This window comes from Vidua macroura, chromosome 2 (assembly GCF_024509145.1).
Source record: "Vidua macroura isolate BioBank_ID:100142 chromosome 2, ASM2450914v1, whole genome shotgun sequence".
NCBI lineage: Eukaryota > Metazoa > Chordata > Aves > Passeriformes > Viduidae > Vidua > Vidua macroura.
This window is the reverse complement of record NC_071572.1, coordinates 74,149,758-74,166,438: the sequence shown is the minus strand read 5'-3', so window position 1 is coordinate 74,166,438 and position 16,681 is coordinate 74,149,758. Positions and strand designations below refer to the sequence as shown.

Below are 16,681 nucleotides of genomic sequence, written 5' to 3'. Positions count from 1 at the left end.
AATACTTCTCTCATAAATTGATTGAGATTTGACTTAATGAAAGCAACAAAACAGTCTTTTGTTAGCCATAACTGAGATCTCACAGTGAAGAGATCTTTGTAAACTATCTGGACAGATTTGTTCATGACAATATTCAGTTTATTTATCTGTCTTAACTGTATCTGAACTCTTCCACCTTCATAACAGCAACTAACAGCTGCCAAGCTTTATGTAATGAAGTAAATTTTACTTCTCTTTTCTCTGTGAACACTATCAAAGTTTTAAAATTTACCTGGGCAAGGAATTTATTGCCTTTTTTGATTATAAAATGGTTATGATGGTTTTGAACCCAATGTAATAAAATTAAAGCAAGTAATAAAACATTGGCTGAAGTATTCACTTTTAAAATGACACTTGAAAAGACAAAAAAAGCCTTTGGTCAATATGCTGGGAGGATATGACTGGCATTAACGTGGTTTCACATACCAGTATCTATTAAACAGGTATTCTCATTTCCTCTTGATTAAATGAAATTTTACCACATAATTATTGCCACAACGCATGGATTGTCCCACACACACTACCTAGAAATTATTTGAATGTGTACGTATGGACAATTTTTACCAGACTTGCAAACTAATAAGGACACATCCTGAAAAGTAAATGGATCACAATGCCATTTCAAGAGTGTGTGGGATGTTTCAGGAAAGGAAACCTGAGAAAACCTCTCTTTCTCAATGAAGAGCACAGCTCTTTGAATTAGTACGTTTCAGTGGTGCTGTGATGCTGAGAAAGCTGCCTTGCAAGATCTAGTGTAGTGGTGATCTTTCTTCTCGGAAGGCATGACATACCATAGTAACATTATATGTTGGATCTAATAGACATTATTGTTGGATTCTCAATACTGTTCCGGAAAAGTATGCTCCTGAGTAGTATTCTGCTGTAGTGGACATTGGGTTTTGAGTTTGTTCAGTAATTCAGTAGAAAAGTTGAGCTGTTATGGAGAGAATTAAGCAGTTAAAACTTTTATTTATTCCAAAATTTGTGTATCTCATTGGAAAAATGTGGATTTATTTCACATAGATGCTGCCTCTATTATGGTCTGAGATATCCACATATAAGACATATTTTATCTGAAATTATATGATCCACACTTCAGAAAGATCAGTTTGGCTGTGGTTATTAGCTGTTGCAAAGTAATTCAGACACTGTGTTTATATATATTTTCACGCAGAGTTTCTTGCATCTGTCAGGGTAAGAATAGAGCATATTTGCATTTGGTAGCAATAAGGCAGTGAACCATGTCTTACATTTTCCACATCAGAAATTGGGTATGGAAATTTCTTTCAGATTATGTGCCACAGGACAGTAGCACTTTCTATCTGAAAGTGACAGTCTGTATATATATATTTAAGCCTTGAAAAAGCTCTACCTTGGGGAGGATTGCATGATGGCATTGTAAATACTCTGATGGGGTTTTGAATATACAACCTGTAGAGCTTTGGGCATCTTGAGAGCTGAATGTGTGAAGCATTCACATATACATTAAAATGGTGCTGTTGTTTTTCCTGCTAGCATGTAGATTTCTTTGAAGACACTTTTATCACCTACAGAAAGAAAAGACAAAAAGTTTCCCTGTAATTTTTTTCTAATTACAGAAGCAGGAAGAGGGGCTTGACGGAGGGAGAGAGGACAGGGAGGGAGAAGACGTCACAAGTAATCCTTATCAACTCATTCCCTTCTTATCTTTAAAGCACATATGACAGCTCTGCTCCCTTGAGTCCACAAATTAGTAAGAGAACCTCTGGCTTTTTTCTCTGTGACAGAAACTTTCTCTCCTCTATACAGTGCATTATCCTCTTCCAAATCTAAAAATGATCAGCACATTGAAAAAAATATAATGTTCAGCATGCCTTCCAGCTGTCACACATAAAACTGTTTAACAGTAATTATCTTCTAGATACCTCCTAGAATTAAATAAACATATGATTCAAAGAAATATGGATGTATTAAGTGTGTTGGTGTGCATTTGGCAGATGTTTTTTCATGTATTTCTTACAGTAATTTTAAATGGTTAGTATTTCAAATGGTTTGGAATCAAAAGCAGATTTCAGGAAATTATTTCTCTAATATCTGTCCTGAAGTGAAATTGAATTGGGACTTTGTTCTTCTACATCATGTGAATAGTAAATTCCTCTACAACATTTTGGTAGACTGAAGTTTTGCTTCATGGATTGATATTCCATCTTCAACCTTTCAAAATATATATGTATCACAGACTGCACGAAAGATTGCTCTTTTAAAAAGAGCATTAGAAAAACATGGTGAGGCAATGTTAATGACACTGGCCATCTTGAAAACTCTTGTGAAAACGGTATCACTTACAAAGAGACTGCACTTAGGTTTTAAAAAAAAAACTTGTTTAACTCAAGTTCTTCTACCTCTACTACCAGTCCCTGGTGGTACTACTACCGAGCAGTGTGACTTGAGGATTAAAACAACATGAAAGAAAATCTCCTTGATATGAAAGACTGTCTGCTAAAGGTTAAAAGTAATAATTTTGGTAACCATCAAAAGCACAAATTTGGTCTGAAGACATCAGAACACTGTAGCACTTGTTCCTTCACTAAAGAAGTTCAGAAAACTGGAGGCAGGACAGCCTGAGAGCCATAATATTCCATTGCAGATTGGAGGACTGATGACAGGATGAATTCGATTTAAACAGCCCATAATTGGAGCTGTCTGTCAGGGATCTAGCAGAGTGTTCTAACTGCCCTGCAGGTGACAGAGAGAGATCCTTTCTGGGGCAAAAGTGCTCTCAGACACTCTCAAATCACATATACAGATGGCAACTTTTCACTCTCTTATCCACCAAAAACTTGCTCTCTCATCTAGCATCAGTCTACCAGTACACAAACTCAAAGACTCACAGAATGGAATTGGAATAGACCTTTTAAAAATCATCCAGTTCAACCAAGCCACCATGGTCAGGCTGCTTAATCTCTGTCCAGGCCTTGAATACTTCTAGTGAGGGGACATTCACCATTTCCCTGGGCAATCTGTCCTTCCAGCTTTCTGGGACATCTTTATTCAGGAAAAAAAGGACAGAAAAGTCATTGATACTTCTAACCACAACCACCAGTTAATAGACATTAGGTTCAGAGGAGGAAGGAACAAGAGGAGAAACCTAAGTTTGTAACCACAGATTAGCTCAATCTGTAGCAATTGCAGTTACCTGGATGAATTCGTTAAAGACAATGGGGCAAAAAAGAGGAATAGCCTGACGTCTGTGAGTCCTTCAAATTGCAGATTCATCAGTCCACCCATAAGGAAGACTATACTCAAACCTGGGATCCAAGTGGATAGAATGGATACAAGATATGTGAACTGGGATATAGACAGGAAGGGTATCCTTGATGACAGGAAAGGAGTTGGTTTCAGGTACTAGGAAAATAAAGTCTGAGAATGAAGGGTAAGAGGGTAGATTATGCAAGAAAGACAGGAGAAGCAGTGTCACAGGGAATAAAAGAATGGCAAAATAAGAATGGCAAAACCCACTAAAGTTGAAACAAAAAAACAACTTATTTTTCCCTGTCCTACATGAATGTATATGAGTTTCCCTGGTCATAACCCTGTCGTACATGAATGTCTTCTATTATTTTCTGTGTTACTTTAATATCTCATTTGTTGCTTCATTGGGCACAGCCTCTAAGAATAAGTAGCATAATTAGAATATCACCTCAGGCTACTATTAAAGATTTTGTAGGTTTTTTGTAGTCACTGTACTAGTGAGAACTTGATTTTTTTTCTCTGCAACAGGGTGAGGACTGATATTAAAAAAAATATTTTTGCGGTTGTATATCTCTTTATGCATTTCAATATTCACTGTGAAACCATTCCAAAATATCCATGAGGCATAGTTTTCCATTCAGAAAAGCAAGTCCTAGCCTCTGAAGCATTTATTTAACATCAAGGAGAACAAAAAAGAATAAAAGCCTAATCCCTGGATAAGCAGCCACACAGCCTTCTACTGAGGAGGCATGCTAAGGCAAATGAAGTATCTGAGTTCAGCAGATGCCAGAGGACTTCTCTTCCAATAGAGTGTGTATCAACTCTGTTCTTGCTTCTTCACAGTGCACCACCTTCCAAAACACACCCTAGAAAACCATTTTCCATGGCTCTCTAAAGTGCTTGCTATCTGCTTTGTTTTTTACAATTGCTTACAGGCTGATTTAAAGGGATATTTGCTGTAAAACTCCATTCTGATTCTGAAAAATGACCGTAATAAAAATACCCTTTCATATGCAACATAATCAAAAGTGGTGAATTTCATAACATAAAAGCTATGTCCTGTGCTTTACTGTATTAGCCCTACAGATATAATTCAGATTAAAAACAACCTTGTGTCAGATGTGGAGTTGTACCTACTTATGGAGAACTCAGGCTAATTGTTATGCTTGGCGACAGCAAAATAAAACAAAGCCTTATAACCTAAATTATGTGTGCCAAAGTGTGAGGTGAAAACAGCCTTGAATTTCAGAGATTATGGGTCTATCAAGCAGAATTATTTGTATTTCACATGTAGATAATGTTCTTCTGCTGCAAAATCACTTGAATCATAGATGTTAACAATGCAATAGCCACTTGACCACAACTCAGATTTATGTCTGCAAATATGTATTTTAATTGTAATGCTGCAACAAGAAACTAAATGGAAGCATAGTATTTACAGCTAAACTCAAAACTATATGAACTTCATGGCCATTCAAAATACTATAGAAGGTATCAGCATTGATATTATTTTTAAGTATTGTTTTTAAGGCATTGTTTTTAAGTATTTTTTTGTTAGAAGTACATCCATAATATCTACCATTAGTTATATCTGTGAACCAGATAGTGAAGTGTCATCAGTCACAAAAATTCTCTTTGGTTCAGCCCCTAAATCTGCTGTCCTCATTTGTGGTTTAGATCCAACTTAGATACTGAAGTTTTTTCATATACTTTGCAATATCACAAAGTCATGATTGTGAAATAAAAATATTTAAAAAAAAATTACCTCATCTCTTCTGAGCAGAACCCTCAAGTTCTTTCTTCCATATTTCCACCACAATTTCATTTTATGTCTCCTCTTCGTAGCCTTTTCTTCCTCCTCAGTATCTCCAGATCTCCAGCTACTGCACTGTGTTTCAGAAGTTAAGACTTAATCTTAGAATTCTGGAGATTTCAAGTTCCATTCGTATCTTTGATTCTGTTGTAATGTGTGGTTTTGAGTCATCAGGTAACTTGCCAGTGCATCTGTAAAGTGGAGTTGTTTGCATCTGGCCAGCAACATGGCATATTTTGAATTGAACTAAATAATTTCCTGTGTCACTATGAGGTATTATTAAGTACCAAACACTTTGGTTCATGGCCAAATTAATTGGGAAAGATTTTCTCCCAGAGTGATGAAATGGAAACAAGTGAACTTTTAGTAGATTTCTATATAGTTCAATGAATAAGCTTTGCTTTCATTCACTTCTCTTCTCCAAGGCAGGGTCAACTTTCCCTGTGACACTCCAGAAGCTTCTTATTCAAACCCTTTTAAAAGTTTGCAATGAAAATATACATGATTTTTTTCTTTAAGTTTTAACACTAATTGCAAAAAGGATGTCGCTTTGTATTTATGAAACCAGCCACTCCTTGCCCAGTCCACAATGCACTTTAAGAAAAGTTTATTCCTGTATTTTCAGAGTTATTTTTGCATGCTTGTTAGCCTTTTGCAGATTTCTTCTTTCTAAACTAAAAAAGGCTGTTGCTTCCAATTTTTATAGTTCTGCATTACAACTTTATTAGAGCTACAAACAAGAGTACAATGCCTTAATTTATACAACAAACAAAAATTTTTGCTTGCATCTCCCAGCATCGCATTTATTTTTATTACAGCTTTCTTCACAAATTTATATATGCATGTGTTTATTCATATCTGTAGGCATTTTCCCTGTTTTATCAGCCTGCATCTTCAGCTTGCCAAAATGATTTTGAATTCTGAATCTGTCTTCCAGAACTTTGTTGTCAGCCTAAGCCTGGTGTTATGTGTAAATTTAGTAGTGTCCAGTCACCAGAAAAATAGAATTCCCCCAAAATACTGGATGCAATATTCCAGATACCACCTTAAAAAGTGTTGAGGAAGATAATCACTTTCCTTAATCTACTGGCTATGCTCCTGGTAAACCAGATTAGAGTGCTGTACACTCTATACTTATTCTCTAGACATTTACTGCAGTATTTTATATACTTAGCTACCCATCTACTGTGGCAGTTAATTCTGATTTCTTTGTCAAGCTCTTGGAATCTACTTGTGTTGAATACTGTTGATACAATTAATTTTACCACCAGACGATAAAAAGGGGGGACTGGGATGGACTCATTGATAAAGTTCCCAGGTACTTCTATGGTAAATACGGTTAGGGACTCTGCACTGCTTTTGGGGTTTTGGCTGCTGAGTTTCAGAGCCAACTTCCACAACATAGCTGACTGACCTTAAAACAGATTGCTGGGAGATGCCTCAGCAGGGCTCAGCCCCCTCTCATTTCAGGAACTGCTTCTAAGATGGGTGCTCATCCTTGCTCTCTCACTGATCTGTGCTGCAGCTTTGCCAGAGTCTTTCCACCTGCCTAGCTGACATGGATACAGATCCTGGTCTACAAACTGGAATTACTGGCTTGATCTTGGACATGTCATATCACTATGGACACATCTGGCATGACTGGACTGCTGGCTGACCCATCATAGAGCTTCTCTGCTATTCTTGCCCATAGGAGGTGGGACTGCATGCTTGACAGTCCTGTCCTTGTCTGCCTTGTGGTGATGCTGCCTTTTTGGATCTCTTATCCTTATGGAAGAGCTCCTCCTGCTGCTCCTTGACATGACCATTGTAATCTATGCTTCAACCATAATTCTCCCTGTGGACTTACACGATGTTGAGCAGCTTTTGAAATAGTTGACTACTAGGCCTCTAGAGTAGCCTTTCTATAAACTGTGTATGGGTATATATATGTACTTTGCTAGTTGGCTTTATGAGGATGGGATGTTCAGGTTCAGCTAGAGCCCATCTGATCTCTGATGTTGATTTTGACTCATGGGTAGACATTCTGGAAGATGGCCTGAGAGACCTTTGTCTCCATCTGTGTCATGCACTCAGACTGAGTGCCTGACAATCAGCATCGAGGGAGTAAGACTGCAAAATGCAATGGAACACCTTCTTCTCAGGTGTTGGTGACCTGAATGTGATATGGTGACAGTGACAGGCATGAGATCACTACACAGAACCTTAAACTGATCCTTTTCAGGTCAAAATGTGTCACTTCCTGCTGTTCCACCGAAGTGCACAGCACAATATGATCCAAGGAATTGGATGGTCATTTTTCGCAGGGTGAAGGAATTATCTACCCATCAGCAGCTTCATTTGACCCTTCCTGGAGAAAAAGATTGCTCCAATACTTTCTAGATAATTCCTGAACATGAGCATAATCGAGAATACGGGAGCAGAATCAAATCCAGCAGCTGGAACGGCAGCAGTGTCATTCAGATTGTCAGCCTATTGCCAGATAGGGTAGGCTTGGCTTTGCTTTTGAGGTCTGCAGTGAGTAGAGGCACATGAGTCACCCTGGGTCTCTTAGTCATGGAAACAAAGGTCATCCCCTGGTGTGGGTTACCAGGATAATATAAAGTTATATAATGCAAGTTCTGTAGTTTGTTGCATAAGGGATGAATTGCAATTTAGTAATAACCCTAAATTTAGAATTATTTCTGTAAGCAGTTTGTTGACTGCAAACTGTGTCTGATTCTCTAATTGTACAACATTAGGAGGGTTCTGTAGTATGTTAATAACTACAAACAGACATTGTTCCATTGTTCCATAATTTCATTAAATGCCTAACATATCCTATTGAAACATCTCCAGCAGAGATGGTATTTATGCTATTTGTTTATATCTATACTTGCTATTCTACATAATTAAATTCTGTCATGTATGGGCTGTGTTGCTACAAGTGGATGAATCTGTTATCCTGATGATGTGTGGGTGCTACAGCTCTGTTTTCCTGAAGTCAAGCTAAGGAGTGAGGCTGAGCAAATACTCCTTGGGCAGGTATCCCTGCCTGTGGTGGGGAGGTTGGAACTAGATGATATGTAAGGTCCCTTCCAATCCAAACCATTCTACGATTGTATAATCCTGTGATCTATAGAAACACACACAAGCACATACAGTCAGACTATTCAAGCACAGACTTGGCCATGCAGATTACATGGACAGGAAGTACTTGAAAATTTTACTTTGAGAATGCTTTGAAAGTTTAGTTAATGTCACTATGAAGCCATCAGAATTAGCAAGATATTTAAAATCTAAGCATCCAGAGCACAAAGACAAACCTCTACAATTTTTTCAGCCATGTTTCAAGCCGCATGACATTCAATTCAGTACTTAAAAAATTTCATCAAACTTAATGACAAATGTGTAGAGAAGCCTCCTTTAAGATTTCTTCCTTCACAGCAGAAGAAAATATGTCACATAGCACCAGAGAAACACTTATTCTTCCTGCCATAAAAAATAAAAATGGCTGGGATAATACACAGAAAGCAATAGAGCAGCAAACTAAAATGGATTCTTGTTGTCAGCAAACACTGTTAGAAGACACATAGAAAATACTACTGAAGGTTTGAAGAGACAAGTATCAGCATAAATTACATAGTGGAAGAGGATTCCTGAGTGGATGGATGAAAGTACAAATGTTTCTAAAATGCCTCAGATTAAGGTATTTGACAAATTCTGTTTCAATAGTGAAATAAATGAAGAACTACCTTCTGTAAGCCACTGAAGGGAAGAATTACCACAGGAGTTGTATTCTCAACAGTAAATTATTTCTTTAATAAGAATGTTTTCTGGAAAAGCTGTGCAAGTATAAAGACCAGTGGAACAGCTGCTTTGACTGGCATAAAAGAAGGATTGGGTGGTAAGGTTACGAAGTCACCACTACACCTGGAATTTGTTCACTGCAATGTTCATAGATGAGTTATTACAGCAAAGAAACTGGAGCTAGACCTGCAAAAGATGCTACAGGATGTCATCAGTTTGGTTCATTTCATAAAAACAAGGCCTTGAAATATTAGAACCTTTACAATACTGTGCAATGACAGGGAAGAGACGATGAAAATCCTTTATACCTGTGGGAATTTGAACTTGATTTGCTGTCACATGCCCACCAAGCCTATTAGCAGATATTTGAATACATTTGATAAGGACCTGCTTCAGTCTTAGAAGAGGCCACAGAGAAGACATGACAGTGCAAGACAGGGAGAGACTAAGGCATAAGATATATAAAAAAAAACCCCCAAATCTAGGCACGTAAAGCAGGACATCAGATACTGAAGTGGAAAACCACAGTTCTAAAAACCCCAGTTCACCTGCTCCATAACCCTTCCAATGCAAATCCTTTCACAAAATGAAAACTATGTAATTGAATCTTGACCCAATTTGCAAGCTTAGACAAATCAGCTGAGCTAGCAACCCCAAAAACAAGACCTAAAATAGCAGAAATATTAAATGACATTAGGACACTTCTGCCCCTGAGATAAATAGGTGAGCATTGCCCATAACAGCTCCATGGGATTGGCAGTGCCAGATCTGAGGCTTTCAGGAGCCGAGGAGAAGCTGGATAATAATTGCAAGCTCTTGAGTTGCAATGATGACATCTTTTGCTGTCCTTTGTCTATCAATTGCTATAATTGAATCCCTGGCAGGAATTCTAGGAAATGGAATTATCTTGGCTGCCAGTTCATCGAGCTGCATTGGGAGCAAGACATGGCCCCCATATGATATGATTGTGATCTCACTGAGTTCATCTAGATTCATTTTGCAGTCATGGACTACACTGGATTTCTTAATAAGTATATTATATGAGCCCTTCTTTTATAAAGAAAACATGTTAGTAGTTTCTGAGACAATTTCTACATTTCTGATCTACTCCAGCCTCTGGTTTGGAGCCTGGCTTAGTGTCTTCTATTGTATCAAGGTTGCCAGTTTTACACAGTCTTTCTTCATCTGGCTGAAGCTAAGAATTGCCAGGCTGGTGCCCTGGATGCTGCTCACAGCATGGCTCTGCTCCTTCACAACTGCAATTCCCTTTGCCTGGGATCTCTACAGTGCGCACAGCAACTTCACTGCTCCTTTGTCCATGACAAACTCTTCAGCAGGGAGAACCACAAGGAACAACAGTTTGCCTTTATTGATTGATCTCTGGAATGCGAGTACAGCTTTGCCTTTAATGTTGTCTGTTGTTTCAAGTGTTCTGCTGATTGGGTCTCTGTGGGTACACACCAGGGAAATGCAAAATAATGCAAGTGGCTTCAGGGATTCCAGCTTAGAGGCACATATGAAAGCCATCAAGTCAGTCTGTTCCTTCTTTATCTTCTACATTACATATTTTATTTGTTTGGTTCGCCTCTACTCCAGAGTTTTTTCAGTTTTTAGTGATAAGGAATCCATGTGTATAGTTATAATGGCTGCCTGTCCTACAGGACACACAAGGCTTTTAATTTGGAGCAATCCAAAATTTCGAGAGCTGCTTGCTAGGATTTGGCACCACACAAACTGTCCTATCAGAACTATATCCATGTAAAAGATCATTATTTAGCCTGGACTTTCTAATTTAGATCCAAATTAATTAAAATGAAGTTGTCAGAGATATAAAATAATAGGCAATGGAATTAATAGATTACGGCCTTGATCTGGAATCATGAAGAAGAGTGAAAATTTGCTTTACATGGATGTGAGTCTTGTTTAGAAAAATTGTGTAAGTTGTCTCCTATTTGCTACACTTTCCTTGGAAATTGCCATGGTTTTTCTGGGACAAGAAAAAAACAAGGCCAAGACTCAGATTCCAGTATGATTCAGTAAAGAACAAAACCGTCTTTTGACCTTCTTCTGCTCTTCCTGAAGTAATGATTGTTGTCAGTGCTTTATTGTTACATTAGGTCTGGAGTTTTGGGAGCCTTTCCAGCTGCAGTGGAAGTTTATTCACTTTTAAAGTGACTGTCACAGAAACATACTTGACTTGAGCCTTATGTTGACTAAGCCCATCCTGATTCAATGTGTCTGGTTTGGATGTTGTCAATATGTTTGAAGCAATGTACCTGTAATTGACCTGAGTCTGTGCCTGAATTGTTTTATTTTACAAATTAAAAAATGCCAAAGGATAATTTGTGCTGGAGTCTTCCTTCTCCTCATGACATAAACTGTGCCACAGGTGACAGAACTGTCTTGCAGGAATATTTTTTATGCCATTTAACAGGAATGATAGAAATTCAGTATATGGCAATGACACCCTGACATGCCATTGTCATCACCACACATTGTCACCATGCTGGTTCCCAGCCCAGCACCATGAGACACCTGTGTTGGGAAGGTTGGTCCATCCTCTGCCCTTCCCTGCTCTCCCCTCACTGGCCTTCAGGAACAAACCTCAGAGCTCCCAAACCACATCAACAAGCAAAACACGTGGGCTGTGCTCAACCCACAATCCCTGTGTGCTGTCCTCCTCCTGGCTGAGCTCTGAGGCCCATGGCTGCTCAGCAGGGACACCCTGAACAGCTGCTCTCACACAACTTGGTTTATGTTCCATTATTCCACATTCCTCATGAACACAAGAGTCAAAAGCAGCCCCTGTGTATTTTCCAGCCTCTTTAAGTACATCTTCCCTCCAAAGCTTCCTTTCCATAAAATTAAATCAAATAGTTACCAGCTCACTCACATGTATTTGGGGATCTAAGAGGGAACGCTGACAAAGATACTGGAAGGCACCTCATAGAGCCAATCCCCTGCTAGATGTTCCTTTCTGTAATGGAACACCTAACTAATTATTATCACATGAAAAAGAATATTGTTAACATGCATTATATACACCATCTACTAAATCCCTGTGTTTTACTGGATAAGTTAATAAATAAATTTCATAAAAATTTCTTCTGGGAAACAAAAGTAACAGCCTCTGTACTAATAAGAAAATGAGAATTACAGCAGTTGTGATTGTCTGATATCACACATCTTGTTTAAAAGTAGACATTTTTCTCTTTTTGACTGTTTGTCCATAAGATGGAAATTGGTTTGATTCCCATATCTTAACTAACCATATGGCAACCTGAAGAAAATTTAAAAGTCATGGACTCAGACCCTTCCAAAACATATGAACTTTTTGCATACACACCAATGCTACTCAGACCCTCTTGCAGCTCGATTCAAGTCTGGTACAGTGAATCAAATCAGGAAACAAATAAAATTCAAAGCTCCAACACTGCCAGAAGGACATCATGCAAATCATCTTGTCCTATACCTCTTTCCATTGAGCATCCAGGGGAAAAAATCCACAAAATTTTCTAGGGAACTGCTCACATGTAATATAAAACAATGAGGCCAGCATTAAAAACAAAGCCCTTTTCTGTTAAAGGCACTCTTCTGGGTTTCTGTAATTTAATGATGAAAATAATAATCAGTAAGCAAATCAGAGAAAGACAGAAGAATCCATTTATTTTCTAAAGCACAGTCTTTTCCAATAAAAAAACCCAGTAATCTCATTAGAGTCCTTAGCTCAGGTAAAGAAATGCAAATATATCTACATGAGAGATCACTATAGGATGCTTCTCTGGTTTGCATTCCTATAAGCACGCCTCGAATTTTCATCTTTGAAATTCAGAACATGCAATGGAGTCAATTTTCAGCGCCCAATAGAGCAGGATTTTTAAAAAAGCAAAAGCTGTGTGCCAGGCAGTACTGCTTTTCTGTGTATGTGGGGACAGGGGAAGACAAAAAGCTATGAGTGGACTTTCTGGTGAAATTGAGGCCTTACTTTTGGGGGTTTGGCTGCCCTGTTTCAGAGCCAACTTCCACAGTCCACCTGACTGGCCTTTTAGAAAATTGCTGAGTGAGGCCTCAGTGAGGCTTGGACCCCTCTACATTCAGGAGCTGCTTCTAAGCTTGATGGTCAACCTTGGTCTCTCCTTGAGCTGTACTGCAGTTTTGCCTGGGCCTTTCCACCTGCTTAGCTTACTTAGATACTAATCCTGGCCTGCAGATTGGAATTGCTGGCTTGATCCCGGGCATGTCTTATCACTCTGGATATGACTGGCAATCCCTGGACTTGTGGCTGTCCCTAATTGTTCTCATGGAGCTTATCTGTTGTCCTTGCCCACATTGTGGGTGGACTGCAGGCCTGACAGTGGTCTCACTGTCTTTGCCTTGCCTTGTGGGGATTCCTTCAACATGGGCAAAATAACTGAATTTGAATTCCAATCAATAAGAGACTAGGGGAGTGAGAAAGAAAGAACAAAAGCAGAAACCTTTTTCCCCCATCCCTGCCTCTTGACTCTTCCGTTTCCTCCCTCCCTGAGCAGGGCAGGGGATCAGGGAATGGGGACTGAAGAGGGGATTCTCTCCACAAGGTGCAATCTTTCAGGAACAAACTGCTTCAGCATGGGATCCCCACAGGCTGCAGCTCCTGCCACGAGCCTTCTCCATGGTGGGATCTCCCCAGAATGCAGCTACCTTCAGGGCACAACCACCTGCTGTCAGGGGGGCTCTGCTCAGGCTGCAGTGTGGATATCTGCTGCAGTGTGGTATGCCGAGGCCTGCAGGGTCACAGTCTACATCAGCATGGTCCTCTCCAGGGAAAGCATGGCAATGTCTGCTCTGGTGCCCGGAGCATATTGTCCCCTTCCTTCTTCACTGACCTGGCTGTCTGCAAGGCTGTTTCTCTCTGTCCTCTCTCTCTCACACAGCTGCTGTGCACTGGTCTTTACCTGTAGGATATGGGGTTATAATTATTAAAGTTGCTTAGGCTTATGCTCACAAGAAGGCCCCATAGGAAAGGTTCAGCTGCAGGCTGGATAGTTGGAAGTTGGTTGAGAGATGAGAGGTTATGAGTGAGGAGAGAGTCAGTTGGAAGTGAGATTGTGATTGGACACTGTGTGTTCACAATTGGGATTGTGATTGGATACACTGTCCACGATGAAGGAGCACATGGACAGTGTATGAGCAGGAAGCTGATTGGATGGTAGGACACGTGGACAGCAGCATGGCAGCTGAGCCAGCCAATGGGTGCCTTCTTTCTGTTAAGTTCTGTTAAGTTTTGCTTTGTTTTCAGTGATGTCAGGCTAAAATTAAAGGCATAAAAAGGGGGCACTTTTTACAATAAAGCAATCTCCTTCAGATGAATAAAGGGGCCCATGCCACTTTGTTCCCCACTGCTACAAATGGCGCCTGAACAGGGACTGCGACAAATGGCACCAGAACAGGGACTGCTACAAATGGCACCAGAACAGGGACTGCTACATCTACACTTCTTTAAATGAGTTGTCACAGAGATGTCACCAGCATCACTGGTGGGCAGATCCTTGGCCAGTGGTAGGTCCCTTTTGGGGTAGCTGGGACTGGTTCTGTGTAACACAGGGGCAAATCCTGGTCTCTTCTCGCACAAACCACCCCTGCAGCCTCCCCACTACCAACACCTTGCCCATAAACCCCACACATATCATACAGACATGGTTATCTTGTGGCAAGAGGCTCAGGCTCAATGCTGAATGGAGCTTTGAATTGCCTGGTCTACAAGAAGGTGTCCCTGCCTATGGCAGAGGGTTGGAACTGGGGGATGGTCTTTAAGGCCCCTTTCAATCCAAACCATTTTGTGATTCTGTGATTCTATGAGTGAGCTTAAAAGATCTGAATTGAAACAGCAGCTACAGTTTTCTTTTACTAAAAGGGAAGTGATACATATTTGCTCACCTTTTTCTATTGGAAGTGCCTGTCAATAGCATGCTACAAGAGTTCCTGTCAAAAAAACCAAACACATTTTTTATTTCTTCAAGGTGAAAGTGAAATTCTAAAAGTGGATGAGAAAGTAACTGCTTTTCAAAAGATTTTTGTGCCAAAAATTGTATAAGTGTGACAACTTCAAAAATTCTCATACATATACACTTGCAAAATTTGGAAGCAGAATCTTCTACACTGTTTTAAAAACCTCCAAAGGAAGAGCTTCTGTGAGTTTTGAACCCATTTGTTAAACATATAAAACCAGAAGAATACGTAAGTAGTTTGCATGTTTTGAGAAGAGGGAAATTGGCAACTTCAACTGAATTTCAACAAAGAACTGCAGAGGTGATAATGGGAAAGCCATTCAGAGCATGTATCATACGAAATTGAACATAGAGCGAGGCTGCTGAATCACTGTGTCACAAAGTGATAAGCACATATTAAAACAAAAATAATGAAGCATATGCAATCATGTTTCACTCACTAAAAATAATTGTTAATAATATTTTTAATGAGAACAGATAAAGACTATGTACCAATACTAAAGTAAAATAATTTTTAAAATATTTTTTATTTGGACTTTAATTATTTCAATCTTTTTCTTGGTGTATATTTTCAAATAATAAGTATCTGTACCTTAGATGTATATAATACATATAGTAGTACATGTATAAAATATATAAACAAATGTACATAAATTTGAGGTGAATACTCACAAAGTTTTACTCCTATGAGTGCATGATCAAAAAGGCTTGAACACTCTCCTAGGCAATCATAGATTACATTAAGCAATAGGAAATTTCAAAATACTCAAAGAAACAACCTTGAAAACATCTCAAAATTTCTCATTTGATCACTACTGACAGCTTCTTACTGTACTACTGACAGCTACTTGTGTCACTGCACATGTGAAAAGCCGTTGTGTGTTTCCTTCTGTATTCTGGGCTACAGATAAAATGTGAGTTCTGAAGCTTTTCAATGAATCCAAGCCTCTCCACTTATTTAAAGACCTGTATCTTCCTGGATGCAGAAAGTGTTTGAATTCACTTCTTTTAGCACATATAACAGAATTTCAAAAGTGTGCATATTCCATATGGAAACAAAATTGTGCCTCAATTAACACTTGTGCCATTGCTCCGGCATGTAATATTGTATATTTCCAGATCTTAAATTTGTTAGGCAAATTCAACATCTATTCTGGAGGCTGGTGAATAATGGACCAGTGACGCACTCAGTAAAATTATTTTCTTTTTCTCTGTTCTGATTTTCCCACAGAAATTTATTGTTCTCCATTGGGACACACAGAGCAAGCATGCAAGGATAATTATAATGCTTAAAATTTCCATACACAAAAGAAAAACATGATAACACTCTTTGCAGCAGTAGCTTGAAAATATCAGATAAAGAGAAGACCTACACCACTATTAGAAGAGGCCATGGCAAGTATGTCTCAGAAACACTGAAGAGATAACAGTGCAACAAATGGAGACATTAAGGCATCAGATAGAAAAACAAATCTAGTCATGTAAAGCAGGACATCAGACACTGGAGTGGAAATCCACGTTTGTAAACACTACAGTTCACCTGCTCCATAACCCTTCCAATGCAAATCCTTTCACAAAATGAAAACTATGTAATTGAATCTTGACCCAATTTGCAAGCTTAGACAAATCAGCTGAGCTAGCAACCCCAAAAACAAGACCTAAAATAGCAGAAATATTAAATGACATTAGGACACTTCTGCCCCTGAGATAAATAGGTGAGCATTGCCCATAACAGCTCCATGGGATTGCCAATGCCTGGCAGATCTAAGGCTTTCAGGAGCTGAGGAGAAGCTGAATAATAATTGCAAGCTCTTGAGTTGCA

At 39.1% G+C, this 16,681-nt stretch overlaps 1 protein-coding gene across 1 annotated transcript; it reads left to right on the top strand.

Moving 5' to 3' along the window:
- The first annotated feature begins 9,698 nt into the window (after positions 1 to 9,698).
- LOC128803580 (taste receptor type 2 member 40-like) lies at positions 9,699 to 10,634 on the top strand. The gene has a single exon (XM_053970700.1). The coding sequence runs from the start codon at positions 9,699 to 9,701 to the stop codon at positions 10,632 to 10,634; it is 936 nt and encodes a 311-aa protein (XP_053826675.1).
- Positions 10,635 to 16,681: the final 6,047 nt, after the last annotated feature.

Coding starts and splice junctions, on each gene's coding strand:
- LOC128803580 (XM_053970700.1), top strand. CDS start 9,699: ATGATGACATCTTTTGCTGTCCTTTGTCTATCAATTGCTATAATTGAA.